This window comes from Phycodurus eques, chromosome 6 (genome assembly GCF_024500275.1).
Source record: "Phycodurus eques isolate BA_2022a chromosome 6, UOR_Pequ_1.1, whole genome shotgun sequence".
In the NCBI taxonomy this organism is placed as follows: Eukaryota; Metazoa; Chordata; class Actinopteri; order Syngnathiformes; family Syngnathidae; genus Phycodurus; species Phycodurus eques.
In genome coordinates, this window is record NC_084530.1 from 18,621,712 (window position 1) to 18,640,347 (window position 18,636).

General features: G+C 37.7%; 1 protein-coding gene across 1 annotated transcript; it reads left to right on the forward strand.

The window, feature by feature from the left end:
* The first annotated feature begins 1,915 nt into the window (after positions 1-1,915).
* LOC133404442 (actin-related protein 2/3 complex subunit 1B-B-like) lies at positions 1,916-16,347 on the forward strand. Its single transcript, XM_061680341.1, has 10 exons — positions 1,916-2,041; positions 4,378-4,497; positions 6,825-6,929; positions 8,605-8,827; positions 11,425-11,532; positions 12,448-12,693; positions 13,730-13,805; positions 13,897-14,096; positions 15,676-15,766; positions 15,974-16,347. Exons 2-10 carry the CDS (start codon positions 4,434-4,436, stop codon positions 16,010-16,012), a joined length of 1,152 nt encoding a protein of 383 aa, XP_061536325.1. The 5' UTR covers positions 1,916-2,041; positions 4,378-4,433; the 3' UTR covers positions 16,013-16,347.
* Positions 16,348-18,636: the final 2,289 nt, after the last annotated feature.

Below are 18,636 nucleotides of genomic sequence, written 5' to 3' on the forward strand. Positions count from 1 at the left end.
TTTTCTGGCGCTTTTTGAATAACTTTACACTAATGTAAAAATATTCACAATTTTGATACGATGCCCTCAAGTGGTATATCCTGGAATTAAAACGCCACGACATCAATAAAACGGTTTTGTAGTTTCAAAGACAATTCAGAAGTTTGTGATCCCAAACCTTTCCCAACTTCTTTATACAGAGGGTACGGAAAGTATTAAATTTTTCACTCTATTACATTGCAGCCATTTGCTAAAATCATGTTTTATTTGTTCCTCAATGTACACACAGCACCCCATATTGACAGCAAAAATTTAATTGTTGAAATTTTTACAGATTAAAAAAGAAAAACTGTAATATCACCGCCCTAAGTCTTCAGACCCTTTGCTGTGACACTCATATATTTAACTCGGCTGCTGTCCATTTCTTCTGATCATCCTTGAGATGGTTCTACATCTTCATTGGAGTCCAGCTGTGTTGGATTATACTGATTGGACTTGATTAGGAAAACCACACCCTTGTCTATATAAGACTTTACAGCTCACAGTGCATGTCAGAGCAAATGAGAATCATGAGGTCAAAGGAACTGCCTGAAGAGCTCAGAGACAGAATTCTGGCAAGGCACCGATGTGGCCAAGGTTACAAAACAATTTCTGCTGCACTTACCGTTCCTAAGAACACAGTGGCCTCCATAATCCTTAAATGGAAGATGTTTGGGATGACCAGAACCCTTCCTAGAGCTGGCCGTCCGGCCAAACTGAGCAATTGGGGGAGAAGAGACTTGGTGAGAGAGGTAAAGAAGAACCCAAAGATCACTGCCCGAGCTCCAGAGATGCAGTTGGGAGATAGGAGAAAGTTCTTGAAAGTCAACCATCACTGCAGCCCTCCACCAGTCAGGGCTTTATGGCAGAGTGGCCCAACGGAAGCCTCTCCTCAGTACAAGACACATGAAAGCCTGCATGGAGTTTGCTGAAACAAAAACTAAAAAAAAAAAAAAAACATCTGAAGGACAAAGATGGTGAGAAATAAGGTTATTTTTAAAGGTATTAGGCTTAATAATTTGTTTTTTCTGTCTGCCCAATTACTATTTTATAGAGGCAATAAATGAATATATTTTTTAATATATATATATACTCCACTGCCATGTTTTTTTACATGTTGCGTCTAATTTTAATTAGATTTGACTAGAAATAAAAGTTTTTGCAGACCATACTCTTATTAAAAAAAACAACTACCACATATGAACACGTTCTATCTTTGCATCAGATACTTTACGGAGACATTTCATATCGTATCAGATGCATTGGGCAAAAAAAATATTTGCTATTCAATTAGCTGTCGATAGCTCCAAGTGCCTAATTAGCGTATTAGTTCATAGCTTCGCAGTACGCACGATTACAAACCCCTGCCTAGTCAGACACATAACATACAGGAGGCATTGAACCTTCGCCGTGTGGTCAACTGTGATTTCATCGATGGTGTCAGGGTTGTTAATCAAGCATTACCTGGTCATTAGCGTTAGCTGCATTTTATTTTTATTTATTTATTTTTGTAGCGGATTTGATCATAGATATGAAGACTATATGCCAGTGTGCTGTAGCAGCCCGGCTAACCGACGTGTCTACGTGGCGGCCATGTTGGGAAGGTCGTTGTTCCCTTCAAAAGCAATGCATGGACATTGAAATGAAGTCATAACGTGCTCATTTCTGAACCGATTTTCACGAGGTTTACTTTTTTGCCGATGCCAAAGCATGTGCTATCATCACATAACTTTTTCTAAAAAAGAAGGAACACATTTAGTCTGTGGAGGGTCGAAAACCCTGAGCAAACACTGCTGATTTTGTGCAAAAAAGGAGAAAAAAACAGAAACCAATGATCTCATGTACTTCCTGTTCCCGCCCCCTTCGCCTCTCTCGCTTGTCGCCTCCCAGTTTCAGCTTCTTCAGCTTTTTCGGTTTCAGTGTCGTCGTTGGCGTTCGTGTTGACTGGCCAGAGTCCGCGGAGCTGAGCAGCCCACCTAAAGCCCCCTGCCAACCTCCACCCGGGTCCTGCCCTGCCCTCGGGGTGAGTAGCAAAAATGCTTACTTCGTCAGCCAGCCTTGACTGGGAATTTTTAGACACGCACAGACACTAGCGAGTGGAAAATATGTGCACACACACGCACACGCATACGTTTTGTGTTAGAATGGACTAAGTGGCAACTTTCTGGGTTCTTTCTTTAAGTCACAAAGCTCACTTCCTGTTTGGGTATAACTGGAGGTGGTTGGTTGGGGGTTGTGAGCCTTTGCATCATTACTACTATGCAATATTACCAGAAAAAAAGTAAAAGTATCTTTGTTGAATATTATGAGACTAAAGCTGTACAGTGGACCCCCGTATATTTGCAATTCGACATTTGAGGATTCAACTATTCGCAGGTTTTTTGTTGTTGTTGTTTTTGTGTGTGTGTGTGTGGGGGGGGGGTAATATTAGGAGGATAAAGCTTTCTTTGTTTTTAGGGGAAAAAAGATGAATATTACAATAATGCTGTATTTCTTTGCTAGAAAAAATAATATTGCAAGAATAAAAGTAATTTGTTGGAAAATATAACAAATTTGTATTTTTTCAAGGAAATTTGACGATTATTAAATGAGTCGTTTCAATGTTTTCAATACTAAAGGTGTAATATGACAAGAATTAATTTGCATTTTCTTGAACCAAATATTGTATTTTTCAAAGGGAAAAAGAGGCAGGATATTACCAGAATGAAACTTTTTCCTTTCAGAAAAAACACAAAATATTAAGGGGGAAAACATGTTGTCATATTAAGAAACTGTCATATATTTTGATGGAAGAATATTACAATAATTATTTATTTTCGGACAAATGTGTAATAGTGCAAGAAAAAAAAGAAGTATTTGCTTTCTAGAATTTTTTTAAATAATATTGAGAAGTCATATCTTCAAGAATAAAGGGTTTTTCATGAAAAATATTGTATTTTCTCAATGCTGAATAAAGGCAAAATATTACCAGAATAGTCTTTTTTTTTTTTAATCAATAAAACTCACAGGATATTGCAAGAAAAAAATGTTTGCATATTAAAAGTAAAGTGGTATTTTTTTGTAGGGGGAAAAGGGCAGAATATTACAAGGATAAAAAAAATTCCAGGAAAAGAAGAGAAGGAAAAAACATGGAAAATTAGGAGTTTTACTAGAATAGACTTTTCAAAATTTTGTAATAAAACAAAGGCTATTACAAGAATACAGTTGTATTTTTCAACAAAAGACGTGGCATGTTACGAGAATAAAGTGGACTGAGCTGACTTCCTGTTTGTGTGTAACAGGGGTTTGTTGGTTAGGGGATGTGAGCCTTTGACCAGCATCATTCTTGTCATGCCTCAGATAGTCTGGATCACATTAGCAGCCTCCTCGGATCAGATTAGTCCAAAAAAAGTGCATTTTTCAAATTTTTTAGAAACTTCCCCTATTAAGCGTTCCAACTTCTGTTTTTCTTTTAGGTGTGACAGTTATGTGTTTGTTTGCTCACCAGGTTCCTCCTCACGCAGCTTCCTAATTTGCATCCAGACCAGTCCTCTGATTGGCCATGGCCTATAGTAGTTTCTTGCTTGAACCAATTTATGTATTAATATACAGTATTAAGTCGTGTTTTTTCAAGGGGGAAAAAATAATATTACAAGAATAAAGTTATAGATTTTGTTGCAAAAAGCTGAATATTATGAGGAAAAGGAGGGAAAAAAAGGTCATATTTGATTCAAGAAAAAAAGGCAGAATATTACAGAAGAAAATGTTGTCCTGAGGAATTTTGTTTACAAGAATAAAGTTGTATATTTTTTAGAAAAGGTGGAATATTAAAAGAATGATTTAAACAATTTAAAAGGAGGCAAAATATTACTGGAAATGTATACTTTACTGAAGGAAAAAAGGTGGAAAATTACAAGAATTGTCATATTGTATTTGAGAAAAAAGACAGAATATAATGAAAATAAAATTATATTTTCCTAAATGGGAAAAAAACAACATTATGAGAATTAAGTCATGTTTTTTTGTGGGGGGAAAAAGTCAGCATAGTACAAGAATAAAGTTATTTATTTATTTATTGTGAAATGTTAAGCTAGTACAGCATTATTTTTTATTTTTAGGAAAAAAACAGACTATTACAAAAAGTTTTATTTTTAAGGGGAAAAAGGCAGACTATTACCAGAAAATACAGTTTTCAAAAACATTGAATATTATGAAAGCATAGTAGTATTACAGCAATGAAGTATAACCAGTATATGCAATTTTATTTTTTCAAGAATATTACAACAATTCCTAGAAGAAGTCTTAGTTTATGGAAATAGCTAGAATTACAAGAATTAAGTTGCATTTGGTTTTTTTTTTTTTTTTTTTTTGGCTCACTAGATTCCTTCTCACGCCACTTCCTGGTTCGTGTCCAGTGCTGTCCTCCGATACTGGCCATGGCCTTCCACAGCTTCCTGCTGGAACCAATTAGCTGCCACGCCTGGAACAAAGATGGAACCCGTGAGTTGCCCTGTCCTCTTGATATTTTTGTTCATCACAGCGCGTGTGTGTGTGCGCACCAGAGAACAAATAGTATAAAGAATCGGACTGTTGCGATTGGCTCCCAGGTGGGTGAAGGCATTTCCTGTTTCCTGCGATTGAGGTCCTGTCCACATAAAAACATTGAAGCTTTTTTTTTTCCTCTAAGTTATCCATCAGAGAAATGTCTGTTGGTGAAAAATGGACAATTGTGAAGCCGAGCAAACACGTGACTGGTGAAGAGTTTTTATTTAGTTTTTATCTTTTTTATTTTTTCATCCAAATGGTTTCGGAATATTACATTACTAGTTAGAGGTGTAGCCTTCGTGAAAAGAAGAGCGCTCTCTATTGGTGAAAAAAGAAACCAATTTTGAAGCTGGGTGAACATGATGGGTGCAGTGTTTGTTTTGTTGTTTATTTTTATCCAAGATTTCTTGGGAAGACTACATTTATACTAGTTACAGGTGTAACCGACATGAGAAACAGAGAGCTGTCTATTAGTGAAAAAATAAGAAATTGTGAAGCTGAGCAAACACAAGGATAATGAATCAGTTTTCATTTGGTTTATAGTCTTTGGTTTTCTGGAGGGGCACCAAAAAACACTTTGAAAGACTACATTTGTTAAAGGGTGGAAACATAAACAACATGAAAACCAGAGAGCTGCCTATGGGTAAAAGATCAGCATTTGTGAACATTTTTCATTTAATTTTATGCATATATATTTTTCTTTAAAGCCAAAACTATTTTGAAGACTACATTTATACTCATTGGACATGTCACCAGCATAAAACTCACAGAGCTGTCTGCATAAAAAATGAGCGATTGCAACCTTTTTTGTCTCATTTTAATGTTTCCCCCCCCCCCCCCCCCCCCCTGAAATTCTACATTAGACTACATTTATACTAGTTAAGAGTCGTAACCACCCTGAAAACCAGAGCAAAGGTTTGACATTAGTTTGAGTCATTTGAAGTGGTTTCCATGTGTACAAGGCCTGAGAGGTTGATTTTATTCAGCTGCAGTAAACACGCCATATATGGTTGTTCTGATTCACCATACAAAACAGACGTAAGGCAGTTGCGGTGAAGTTATGTTAGCCAGATGAGCGCTTGCACAAGCACTTCCTGTGAATCAACTGTAGTGTGTGTGTCTGTGTGGACGTGTGCATGTGCGCGCACATAGTGTACAACGAAACTTAAATAGTGTCCTCTTTAGAGAAACTTGAAGTAGTGACTGTGTTTCCGATTTAAGTATGCCAAATACTCGTCAGAGTCGTCAGCGTCCATTGTGTTTGCGCCGGTGGCTGTTTGGGTATACGTGACGTCATTACCCCAGATAGCACAGTTTATAAATATTTTGCCTTTTTTTGACATTGTAGTTAGCCGTGTGCATTTTAGTTATGGATAGTTAAGAATATAGTGTGTTTCGTCTCTTTTACTACTCATTACTAAAACAAAGGCTGAAAATTGGTCTACACTTATGACATGCACTGTGACTGAATCAAGTGTCTTGGTTATTGACTTGCCTCATGTTCCCAAGCACTGCAGTTTGTTATTGATAAATATCTGTTGCCTGAGCATAAATAGCATATTAAGCTCTGGTTCTCCTGAACAAAAAAAGTAACTATTGGGAGATAAATCAAAGTAACTGAAATATGAATATACTCTAATATACAAAGTAACGCGTTAGATTACTTATGACGTCACCGGACCACAATTTTTGAGTAACGCGTTACAAAGGCATCACTGTCTACAGTATTGTACTTGATCAAACATGAAGTAATAACATAATTAAATGGAATGGAAAGAATTAAACTTAAATCATGATTTCTGGCTTCAATTCAAAGGCCATAATGCTGCTCCTTCTGGTGTGTGTGCCTGGGCCACCAGGGAGCAGTATAATACATAACACAACACCAAGAAAAAACAAGGATAGCAGAAATTTGTATTTATTTTTACAACTATATTTTATTTATTTATTTTATTTTTTAAACTTTTTACTACATTTTAAAATGTTTTGTATGCTTCTTTCCTTGGTACATCACAAAATAATTTAGAAAAAAACAAAAATATGGACAACATACATTTTCTCGTACATTTAAAAAAAAAAAAAAAAGTTCATTATTTTTGTACTACATTTTTTAACTATAAAATGGGTTAGTATGATCAACAACCTAACAGGAGGCTTGTAAACGTTCTTTTGGAATTAGTTCCACTAGAGAAGCCAATGCAACAACACAGGGTTGACCTTTTAACAGTTGTTGAACTGGAGTTTTGCGCCTTTAGACTTTTTTCTTTTTGTCCCTTCCCCAGAGGTCGCCATCTGCCCGAACAATCACGAGGTCCACATCTACAAGAAGGACGGGACCAAGTGGACCAGGATCCACGAGCTCAAGGAGCACAACGGCCAGGTGACAGGTAAGACCCGGTCACTACCGTAATTTCTCGTGTATAATGCGCACCCCCAAAGTGGACCTCAACACATAATACTTTATTTTTATTTACTTGCTCTTATTTTGAAATTCACAGCCCTACTTTTATTTAGTAAATGTGAAAACACACAGTTGTGCTCATATGTATGATTACCCAGGCAGAATTTGTAAGATGTGTACAATTCTTTAAAGAAAACAGGATGGACCAGGTGAAACACATTTAATTTTATGTGAATGGGATTCAAATTAAACTGTCAAGCATTTCAGAAAAGCATTATCATTAAACAAAACATAACCATCAATAAATTAATGATGGTTATTAAAAAAATAAATTTAAAAAATCATAAATTTTGTTTGGATATGTAAACTTATGAGCACAACTGTACATATATGTGGTCCTGTGTACGCTACACCTTTTTTATTACCACTAGGTGGCATGCAAGATTGAAAGTGTACAGCTTTTTCATAACGTTTAGAGGGCAGCAAACATTTATAAAATGTTAAAGTCTTTTTCATTTTCTATGTATAATGCGCACTATTGACTTTTGGCAATTTTTGGGGGTAAAAAAATGCACACTATACACGAGAAGTTACGGTAAATTATTTACCTCATACTCAATGGAGAATTGTTATTACGGATGCCCTGATCCAACTTTTTCACTTCTGATCCAATACCGATATTGCAGCCTTTAGTTTTGGCTGATACCAATATCAGTCCGATCCGATATCAGCAATAATCATACATACAGAACTTTATGTATTTTGTAGTATGGAATGTTAGAAAAGTCTTGATCAAGAGATATTACTCAAACAGAGAAAAATATTCAGCAACAGTTGGTATGTTCAATAAGCATTTTCTGAGGACCCTTTAGCTGCCCAACAAGGTGCCGTGACAGAAAATACACACCCCGAAATTTCTCCATTGTACTGCTTGGTATATTTCTTATATCCTCATCACAAAGGCAGACAGACTTCAATTTGAAAAGAAAACGGTAACAGCTCTCTGCCGCGAACAAAATATACACATCTTCCCGAGGACCCCTGAGCTGCCCAACAAGGTGCTTTATGTAAAATAAACGTAGTTCAGCACTGTCTGCGCAATGCATGCACAAAACAGCAATAATAGGGAATTTATAACAGAAGAATCCATCTTTTTCCCCCACTGGTTGTCCTTCAAAACAGAATAAAAATGTTGTAGAACATTACATAATCGTTAAGGAGCCACATAGGTCATATCGAAGTAACGGGTCTGTTGTTGTAATATTGAATTCCAGCATAGGGGGTGACAGAACTTGGGTATTCTAGGTTTAATAAAATACATTAAAAAAAAAATTCTGTAAAATAGTTCGTTGCTGTTTTTATTTTATTTATGATAAATAGACTAACCAATTATTTAATAAAATTAATCATCAATCAATCAATTTTAAATGTATACATATAATTGTTGATTTTAATATTATTTTATGTACAATAACTAAATTAAACATTTACCATACAATTGAATTAAAAATAAATACAACATTAAGAGTCATTTAAATTTTTTAAATCATTTGGGAGAAAAAGAGCTGCCAAATTCATGCAAACATAATGTCACGGGACTCTTGATAATCTAAATGCTTGGAACAGTATATGTATATGACCCTCCATCTCTCCCTCTGTAGGTGTAGACTGGGCGCCCGACAGCAATCGCATTGTGACGTGTGGCGCCGACCGCAACGCCTACGTTTGGACTCTGAAGGAAGGCACTTGGAAGCCCACCTTGGTCATCCTGCGCATCAACCGGGCAGCGCGCTGCGTGAAGTGGTCGCCGCGGGAGAACAAGTTTGCCGTCGGAAGCGGCTCGCGACTCATCTCCATCTGCTACTTTGAGGAGGAGAATGACTGGTAGGGTTCCATAGACAGTACTACTCACAGAAAGTTTGGGATAATGGACTTTGGGGTGAAATTTTAGCATGAACATAAAATGCACTATAACCTTTACGAGTGAACTTAATTTGACCTTCTGTAAACTGTTCAGTGCACATTTCCAACACTTCAATGTTTCAGCACGTTTTGCACAACATGCTGTTTTCTAACAAGGAGCTGAACGTCAAAATTCACAAGTGTCGAAACCAGAGACTTCTCCTAAGACAAATCTTCTCCCAGGACAATAATTTGCTCTCTGTACTGCGACCTAAAACCTTTTCTCAAGAGTAGAACATTCGCTCAAGACTCAAACATTCTCTCTCTCAATAACAGGACCTTCTCTTGGGACAAGACCCTTCTCAAGACTAAAACCTTCTCTTGAGACAACTGTTTAACCTCTCTGAACAAGAACCTTCTCTCTGGACGACAACCTCTTCTCGAGACTAAAATCGTAATCCTCAACTGGTGGGTCGGGACCCAAAAGTGGGTCACGGACCCTATTTGGGTAGGTTGCGGACAGCTAGTAAAAATTATATTGGTTGTATTCGTATTCTAATTTTTTCGTTACAGTACACTGGTGTACAAAGTTTCCACATGGAACATATTAGATAAGGACAGGAAATGGTACTCAATTTTGCTCTACTCACTAGTTTACTCCATAAGCAAATACAGTGCAGTTCAGCTTATGGCTAGCGGGGAAGATGGCCAAAAATATGCTTTTGATGGCATATGAAACTCATTTGAATGTACATAATGTACTGTAAATGTTTTTTTCAGAGGCTATTTTAAGATTTATTTTAATAAATTCTGTTCAATTTTTATTGTTCTTAACGCCTATAAAAGTGGGCCGTGACTTTGCAACAATTGGAAAATGCAGGTGGAAGGGTGACAACAGTTAAGAACCACGAGAGTAGGAACTTCTCTCAGGGCTACAACCGTTGCTCTCCTTTTCTCAAGAGTAGGACCTTCGCACCGGAGTAGGACCTTCGATCAAGTCTTGGACCTTCCCTAGCGTTTAGAACCTTCTCTCCGACAAGACTATAACCTTCTCTTGGGGCTACAACATTCTCTGGAGACTAGTCCCTTCTCTTGCGACTAGAACCTTCTCTCTAGACTGGAACCTTCTCTCTGGACTATAATCCTCTCCCCGGACAAGTATTTTCTGTTGGGACAAGAAACTTCTCTTGGGAGAGAGACTTCTCTCACTACTACTAACTTTTCTCTGGACTACAATGTTTAACCCTCACTTGGGACAAAAAGCTTCTTCAATGACTAGAACCTTCCCTGTCAAAGTACAACTCAACTCAACTTTATTTATGAAGCACTTTAAAAACAACAACAGCTGGAACCAAAGTGCTGTCAACAGATAAAAATCAAACATAAGAAATATATAGATTTTTTTTAGAACATTTAAAACAAAAACAAAAAACATTAAAATAGGTGTGAAGTCTTAAGCCGAGTTGAAAGTCAAAGAATAAAAAATGTTTTAAAAATGGACAGTGAGAAAGTTTCTCTAATGTGCAGAGGGAGGGTCATTCCACAGCGTAGGACAAACAACAGAAAAGGCACTATCCCCTCTGAGCTTCAGCCTAGACCTCGATACCTCTAGAGGTCCCGGCCGGGCTGCGTTGTAGAGTTAGAGTTGCTAAAAGAGTTAAGGCAAGCGGTAAGACCATTTAGAGCAAGGGTGTCAAACTCATTTTTGTCATGGGCCACATTGTAGTTATGACTTCCCTCGGAGGGCTGTTATGACTGTCAACCCATATAAATGAATTATCACCTCATATAATTGCATACAGTATACACAACAAATTGATGAGCAACCAGCTTTGAAATCAGAAGCCTATAAAAGCATGCGTTTCAACAATTACATTTCTTTTCAAAGGGGTATTGGTAACAAAAAATGCTTTTAATGTATCGTTATTGCACTAGAACACAATTATCAATTTGATTTGCTTTCGCAGGCCATATAAAATGATACGGCAAGCTAGATCTGGCCCCCAGTCCACCAGTTTGACATGTATGGATTTAGGGACTTAAAAACAAATAAAATAATCTTAAGAAGGTACCCTATCTCTGGACTTGTACCTTTTTGTTGGGACTGGAAACTTCCCTGGGGACTAGTGACTTCTCTCTGGACTGCAAGCTTCTCTCTAGACCAGCACCTTCTCTATGGACTAAAACCTTTTTTGGGAACAAAAACCTTTTCTTAAGACCAGAACCTTCTTTGGGGACTAGAGCCTCCGCACAAGACTAGGATGTTCTCGCTCGGGACTAGAACCTTCTCTCGTTGCTTACCACTCCTAAGCATATGAGGAATAATTATTGATGGTCATTAGATTAAAAGTTACATATGTGTGTTTACCAAATTGATTAATGAATGACATGCATTGACTTTGTGCACTTTCAGTCAATTTACTTGCATTAGTTAGGGGGCAGATCTCCCACATCCAATATGGTGGACGCGCTGACATAACGCAGCAACGGTCTATCCCTTCTCAATGAGGTGTCTCCACAAAGTATGTACTGTATGTCTATTGCTGTAACGCCAGCTGATGATGTCGTCACCCCTCCAGGTGGGTGTGCAAGCACATCAAGAAGCCCATCCGCTCTACCATCCTCAGTCTGGACTGGCACCCCAACAATGTGCTGCTGGCCGCCGGCTCTTGTGACTTCAAATGCAGGTAACAAACAGGTCCGTTTACACTAAATCAGTTGTTCTTAAACATTTTACACCAAGTACTACCTAAAAAAAAAAAAAAAAGATTAGCCCTCCAAGTCTCACCAGCATGACCAACATTAAAATACAGAAGCGTAAGTAGGCCTAAAGGCTTCTTTAAACTTGCGTGGGCGGCGACCGCGCTGACGTCACTGCAGCTATCCCACGCGCGGTTTGCCTTTATACTCGAGCGCAACCCACGCGAACCGCCAACTACAGGACTGGACTGGAACACCATGGCTCAACAATTAAGGCCTTTTCACACCGCCCTTGCTCAGTGTGAAAAGTCCATGTGGCAGTGCACAAAGACGACGGCACCCCGGTGCGACTATGCCGATATTTGGTGGTGCTGTCGTAGCAGCCTACAAGGTAGTAGGGAGGCTTTCCCCTCTGGTAAATGAGTAGACCGTACGTTGGCAATTATGTATATGTCGTTGTTGCAAAATAAATCCTCATATTTACTTATTTTAAGGAGGAGGAAGAGGAAAAAAATGGGATGAGTACATCCCATCCTAATTTCATGGCAGGATCTCAGAGTTTAAACTCATTTGTGAGCTATATTTCCATGAAGAGCGTTTCAAGGTGTATTTCAGGCTGAGCAGGGAGCAGTTTGAAATTCTCCTGCAGAGGTGTTGATGGGACACCGCATTTATTTGGACCATTTTCCCTTTCTCGGGTAAAACATTTTTTTATTCAAGGGATGCCTTCTGCACTTGCCGCGACATGGCATTCCGTGTTCCTCCCACTCAGCACATACATAATGAATGCGAAAGTCGAGGGTGTGCTGCGTGAAAAGGCCTTTAGGTGGACAACTGAGGCTTGTTTTTATTTTTTTAATTGGATCAAAATAGTCTGTACTTATTGAATTGACTGCTCGCAGGGTGTTCTCAGCCTACATCAAGGAGGTTGAGGAGAAGCCGAGCCCCACGCCCTGGGGCAGCAAGATGCCCTTTGGAGAGATGCTGTTTGAGTCCGGGGGGTCCACAGCCGAGGGTCCGAGTGCAGTGCCGGGGAGCGTCTGCGGCGGCTGGGTGCACAGCGTTTGCTTCTCCAACTCAGGCAACTGCCTGGCGTGGACATCGCATGACTCCACCGTGTCGGTTGCAGAGGGCGGCAAGACCAACACGTAAGAATTCAAAATATATTTTTTACAATTATTGATCTAATAAAAATATTGATTAGATTTACAAGAAAAACATTAGTGAAAAATATATTTTACATATACATGTAAAGTACATTTAAGGTTGTTTTGTCATTTTTTAAAATAATTGCTTATTTATTGTAAGTAATAAAATAAAACGTGTGGAATAAACATTTTACATATGCGTTTAATTACATTTTATTCAATAATCGGTTCATTTATTTACAGTAAAAAAATTGTCAAATAACCACTTTTATTAAATAATGGATTTATCTGTTGTAAATAATAAAAGAAACATGTTAGTAAAAAAAAACTGTTTTGTGTGCAGTACATTTAACATTGTTTGTAATTTTAGTAGTTATTTATTTTCTTGTAAATAAGAGGAAGAGTGCTATTTTATTAAATCACTGGTTAACGGATCTATTGTAAATAAGGTAAAAATCATAAAATAAACAGTTACATATGCAGTTCACATTTTTTAAATTAATTGTATTGGTGAATTACTTTATTGTAAAGATGAGTAAAATAAGCAATTTTACATACATTTGTTGTACTCATTTTATTAATTGGTTAATTTGTTTGTCAAAAATAAAAATAATTGCAATTTAAACAATTTTACATAACATATATATTTACGTTTAATGTAAATTATTGGTTCATTTATTGTAAATGATGAAATACAAAATGTTAAACGGTTTACACCTACATTTAACATGTTTTATTAATTTTATCAAATAATTTCATAAATAATATAAGTAAAAATAGAGAAACAATTAAAATACACAGGTACCACTTTTCTAATATTGGATTGAATAGTTGGTTAATTTATTTATTTTATATAGTAAAACAATTGAATGCTTAAAATATATTTTTATTTATTGAATTAAATAAATAATTAATTCACTAATTATAAACAATAACATTAAAACTGTTGAATGAATAATTATTTATTACAATAAACTGTTTTGCATACACATTTGACTATTTTGTGTGCGTGTAACCTATGTGACCAATTCCACAGCGTGAGGAGTCTGCGGTCTGACACACTTCCGCTCCTGTGCGTCACCTTCATCACAGAGAGCAGCTTAGTTGCCGCTGTGAGTTCTCTAGTAGTTGTGTTGACATCATACGTACACACACAATCGCACACACGCTCATATACGCATCTTGTCTTATGTCCCCCTTCAGGGCCACGACTGTTGTCCCATGCTCTTCGTGCTGGACACTGCCAACGGAGGCCTGGTGTTCGGCGGCAAACTGGACGTCCCCAAGCAGGCGGCCCAGAAGGGGATCAGCGCCAGGGAGCGCTTCCAGAACCTGGACCGGCGTGCCTCGGAGACCCAGAGCACCGACAAGGACCTGAGCACGCTGCACAAAAACAGCATCAGGTGCGTGTGGACTGAATAAAAATACCCTAAATTTTGTTTTTCTTTGTCACCCAAAATACACAAAAATAAAAATATGACAAAATGTCAGCTGCCAAAACGTTTGTGTAAACTGAGGCTGTTTCCGGTCAAATTTGACCCGTGTTTACCAAAATACATTTTAGACTTACCGGTGTGTATTCAATCAAGGAAAAGGTGGAACTTTTTCATCTGTACATGTAATAAATTTGTGTATTTTTTTATGAGCCATTGGTAGCCATGTTTAAGAGCGAGCTTGAAGCATTCCTGAGAACTGTCTGTTTTCACCACCACATTTGCACAGGTTCCCCCAGAAAAGATGCACTTTATTGTCATTGAACGGTCTCTGGGACTCAAGAAACAGTGAAAGAGTAAATTAATAATACAGTAATACAAAAACATCTGCAACTTACTGCAAGGTGTCTTCTCAAGTGTGGGCTGGAATACCCAAGTTTAGCCGGTCACATTTTAAGACTACCTTGCATGACAAAGCTGTTGTATTTCGGAGTCTGTAATGTAAAGACAAGTCGCGCAGCGGATTTTCTTCCCCTAATATGAGCCACTGGAAAGGCGTTGTGTGCGGTCCGTGTTGTGTGCGGTCTGTGTGTGGCTGCCTTGTGCCGTTTGATTGAAATGGATTCAAATAACACTAGTGATCACGTCGGATTGGTGCAATGGCGCCCTATGTGGAAGGTGAAGTCTAAAAATAGATCGCGCATGCAAAATTGATTAAAAAAAACAAACTTATTAGCATGTATGTGGCATGTAGATCACTGTAACGGAGTAAAAGTACAGTTTCTTCTTAACATAAATACTCAAGTAAAAGGAAAAAGTAGGATGCCTTAAAACTACTCTGACAAGTAGAATTTCTCCAAAATGCTACTTGAATAAATGTAACAGAGTAAATGTAGCGCGTTCCTACCCACCGCTGCCATTCACACCTCTAAACTATAGTTACTATGACTGTGAATATGTGTATGCCTTTAAGAGACGCGTCTTAGTCTGTTGAATGACGTGGATGTAAATGTATGAGGACGTACTGTTGCCTGGATATTTCCTGGCTGTAACATTAGCCACTGTGGTGTTCAGTGAATGAGTCAGTTGGGGCTACCGACAGGTGTGCTAACAATGTGCTTTTTATTACAGTATTTTGTTACCTTTGTTGTTGTTGTTTACTAAAGCAATTGAAACCGCACCGGCAATTGTTTCCATCCTCCCTCTATCCCAACCACTTCTTATGGATTACAATTTGTTCTAACGGTGGTGCACTGAACCCGCAATAAGTCAACCGCGATATAGCGAGGGACGACTGTAAACATAATTAAAATGATCAAATCACCTGCAAAAATACCTGTACCTGCAACGTAGCAAGTAGAAATACACAATTACTTTTCTCTAAAAGTCAAGGATTAATTATCTGTTTATTAATTTCAGACCGGCTGTTGATATATTTTTGAAATTTGCTAGAAACAAATATTCTCATATTCTTTATCCGAAATATACTGTGTGCATGGAAAATGACCAGCATCTAAGGGTGAATGTTATTCATCTTTTGGTGTTTCAGTCATATCTCAGTGCTGCAAGGAGGACGTAAGCAGTGCACCAAGTTCTGCACCACTGGTATGGATGGAGGCATGTGCATCTGGGATGTCAAGGTGACACACACGCACACAAACCCCCGCACGCACGTACTCACACATAAGCTTTCTGAAATTAAACGCACACACTCAATCGCTCACATACAGTACAAACACTCACGCACATTAAATCGCACACTAACACTCGCTCACTCACACTCATTCTCTCAGTCACGTTCACTCTCTCACTCAGACACTACTGTCTTATGTTGTGTTTGTGTTCAGACTCTGGAGTCGTCTATGAAGAACCTGAAGATCGTGTGAAGCGATTTGTCATTGAAAACAAGAAAGAGAATATGAAGAAGACAAGCGCTGCCTTATTCCACAAAGCTTCTGTGCTATATTTTAATAAGGTCTTATTTTTATATGCTAAGGTCAAACAATCAGCCGTGCGGTCGGTATTAATGCCACGCGCTAACGCGGGCGTCTGCTAACAGTACTGATGATGCAATGAGCTCAGACCTGACTGAACGCTTAAAGCAGAATTTTATATATTACAATAATGATAATAATATCCATCATGAGAGGCCATAGCCCCCCTCCTTATAAGCTTATGCTGGTCATAATATGCATTTAATTAAAAACAAAACTGCTTTGTATTGCTTCTGTCATTTGTGTTATATTTTAATTCCAGTCTACCTGATCAGAATTTTATTATTGCGCCTCTTAGGTACTATCAAAAGTCTAATTCCCATTTTTATTATGTCTGAATAATAAAATTATAATTAACCAATTATTTACTACAAATACATTCCAACATTTTAAGTAAATGTTTTTTTAAACCTAATATCCTTTATTTGATCGTTTACAGTGAATTGATTAAATGTATTTTTTTAAATTGAATATATCAATAATTATTTTGTTTATTTTATTTACAAAAAAATAATTCACCAATTCATCCATCCATCCATCCATTTTCAACACCGCTTATCCTGGTTAGGGTCACGGGGCGCTGGAGCCTAACCCTGCAGACTTCGGGCGAAAGGCGGACGACACCCTGAACTGGTTAATTCACCAATTATTAAATATAATAGATTTTAAAAATGTTAAATGTATATGGAAAATTATTTGTTTTACAGTTGTATTTCATTTGCAATAAATTAACTATTTAATAAAAATGATTTATTTAATTTATTTAATTTTTATTTAACCAATTAGTTTAATATAATTAATATTTTGAAAGTTACATTTTATATATATATATATATATTAACCAAAACATACTAAGGGGGTGTTAGCTTATACAATGTAAAATCACGATTTCAAGCCACTTCGTATGTTCAAAATTTGACAAAATGTTCTGCCCAGAAAACAATGTAAATCGTTAGGAAATGTGAGACCAAAACCTCGACTTGACATGGTAGAAAAATGCCCGGATGTTTCTTATTAGTTTAGATGAAACTGTAACGTTTAAGCCATTTTCCGATTTTTCAATGGCGATGTCCGCTCAACCGTATCATTTTCAGGGTCAAATTGAGAGCAATTGCATCCCCACAATTACTTCGAACTTCACAGAAAACAATATTAATAATAGTGAATTAAGGATATACAACTTTCTATCAAGGAGGAATTCTATGAACGTGTGATTTTATTTATTTTTTTCCTTTCTTTTGACGCTGAAATCGAGGAACATTTTCATATTTGTCAGAATCACAGAAAATCTCAGCCAAAGTGAAAAAATGTTAAAAACGAGGTGGTGAAGGGATTTCCCCACAATGTAATTTGAAAAGAACAAGTCTTCCCTTGCGCGAAACAATGAGAACAAGCGATTTTGGTGGACCTCTGCTAAATTCACGTACCCTATTTCCAGGTACAAAAAAAAAAATGGGAAGAAAATTGTGGCTGTTTTTCTGGATTCAGTAATGTATGTAAGTCGAGTTCCGATTACATTGTTGGCCTTATCATTTCCAGTATACTGAATATACAAATGGAATATCATCGACCTTGCACCTTGAGTCAAAGAGCGATCTGATCAGCTCTCCGTATTCTGAGCTGGATACAAATTCACAACCTGTGGAACATCGGCCGTGCGCCCATGACGTCATGTCCCTTGTGCCTGGCCTCCCTTCAGCTCTGAGGAATGCAGACATTTGGTGACGACCTCGAAGGTAGAAAAGCGCTATACAAGTGAAAGCTCATTTAGGATTTGCTTGAGTGTTTTATTTTTCTGACTTTTTACTTTCACTCCCTAGGTTTGAAAAGATTTGTGTGCTGTGCGTACATTAGTGTTTGTGTGCGTATATCGGTGTTAGTTTAGTCATCGTCTAGTAGTGTGTGCTTAAATCGGAGTTTGTCACACACACAGAGCGCATATGTATTTTCTGCTCCTTACTTTGTCATAATTTATTTTTAAAAAATACAAAAGGAAATTAAGATAAACAACCTGCATGGAATCATCGTGATGATGATCATGATGATGATGGTTGTCATGGGAGCGTCAGGGGGTCCCAGAGGAGAAAGAAAATTGCAGCGACCACAGGTACACACGCACACACAATTAACCTACAAACCTAAAGTATGTACCACTGGACTCTCACTTTGTTGGCCTTTCTTGCAAAATATTTCCATTGTTCAGTAGGTTTTGTTGTTCTTCTTCATGAGCAGCATGACAGTGACAGAGCGCCCACAGCACTTTCTGACTCCACCCATGCAGACATACATCTATTCCTTTCATCCAATCTTTTTCTGTAGCACTTACTATCCTCATTCGGGTCACGGGTGAGCTGGAGCCAATCTTGGCTCTGTCTGTCCGGCAACAAAATGAGAATCCTGCCTAAAACGTGAATGTTTTTTCATTGTTTGTTTGTTGTTGTTGCTGCGCTGACTCCTGTTTGTTTGACTGTGTAGCTGCTCCTGGGACTGACTACAAGGCCTGGGTTGACTGGACC

What these genes read in the sequence shown, in the direction of transcription:
- LOC133404442 (XM_061680341.1), top strand. Translation starts at nt 4,434, where the DNA reads ATGGCCTTCCACAGCTTCCTGCTGGAACCAATTAGCTGCCACGCCTGG. An exon ending in TTTGAGGAGGAGAATGACTG is followed by an intron (nt 8,828 to 11,424) that starts GTAGGGTTCCAT and finishes TCACCCCTCCAG; the next exon opens with GTGGGTGTGCAAGCACATCA. An exon ending in CTGCACAAAAACAGCATCAG is followed by an intron (nt 14,097 to 15,675) that starts GTGCGTGTGGAC and finishes TTGGTGTTTCAG; the next exon opens with TCATATCTCAGTGCTGCAAG.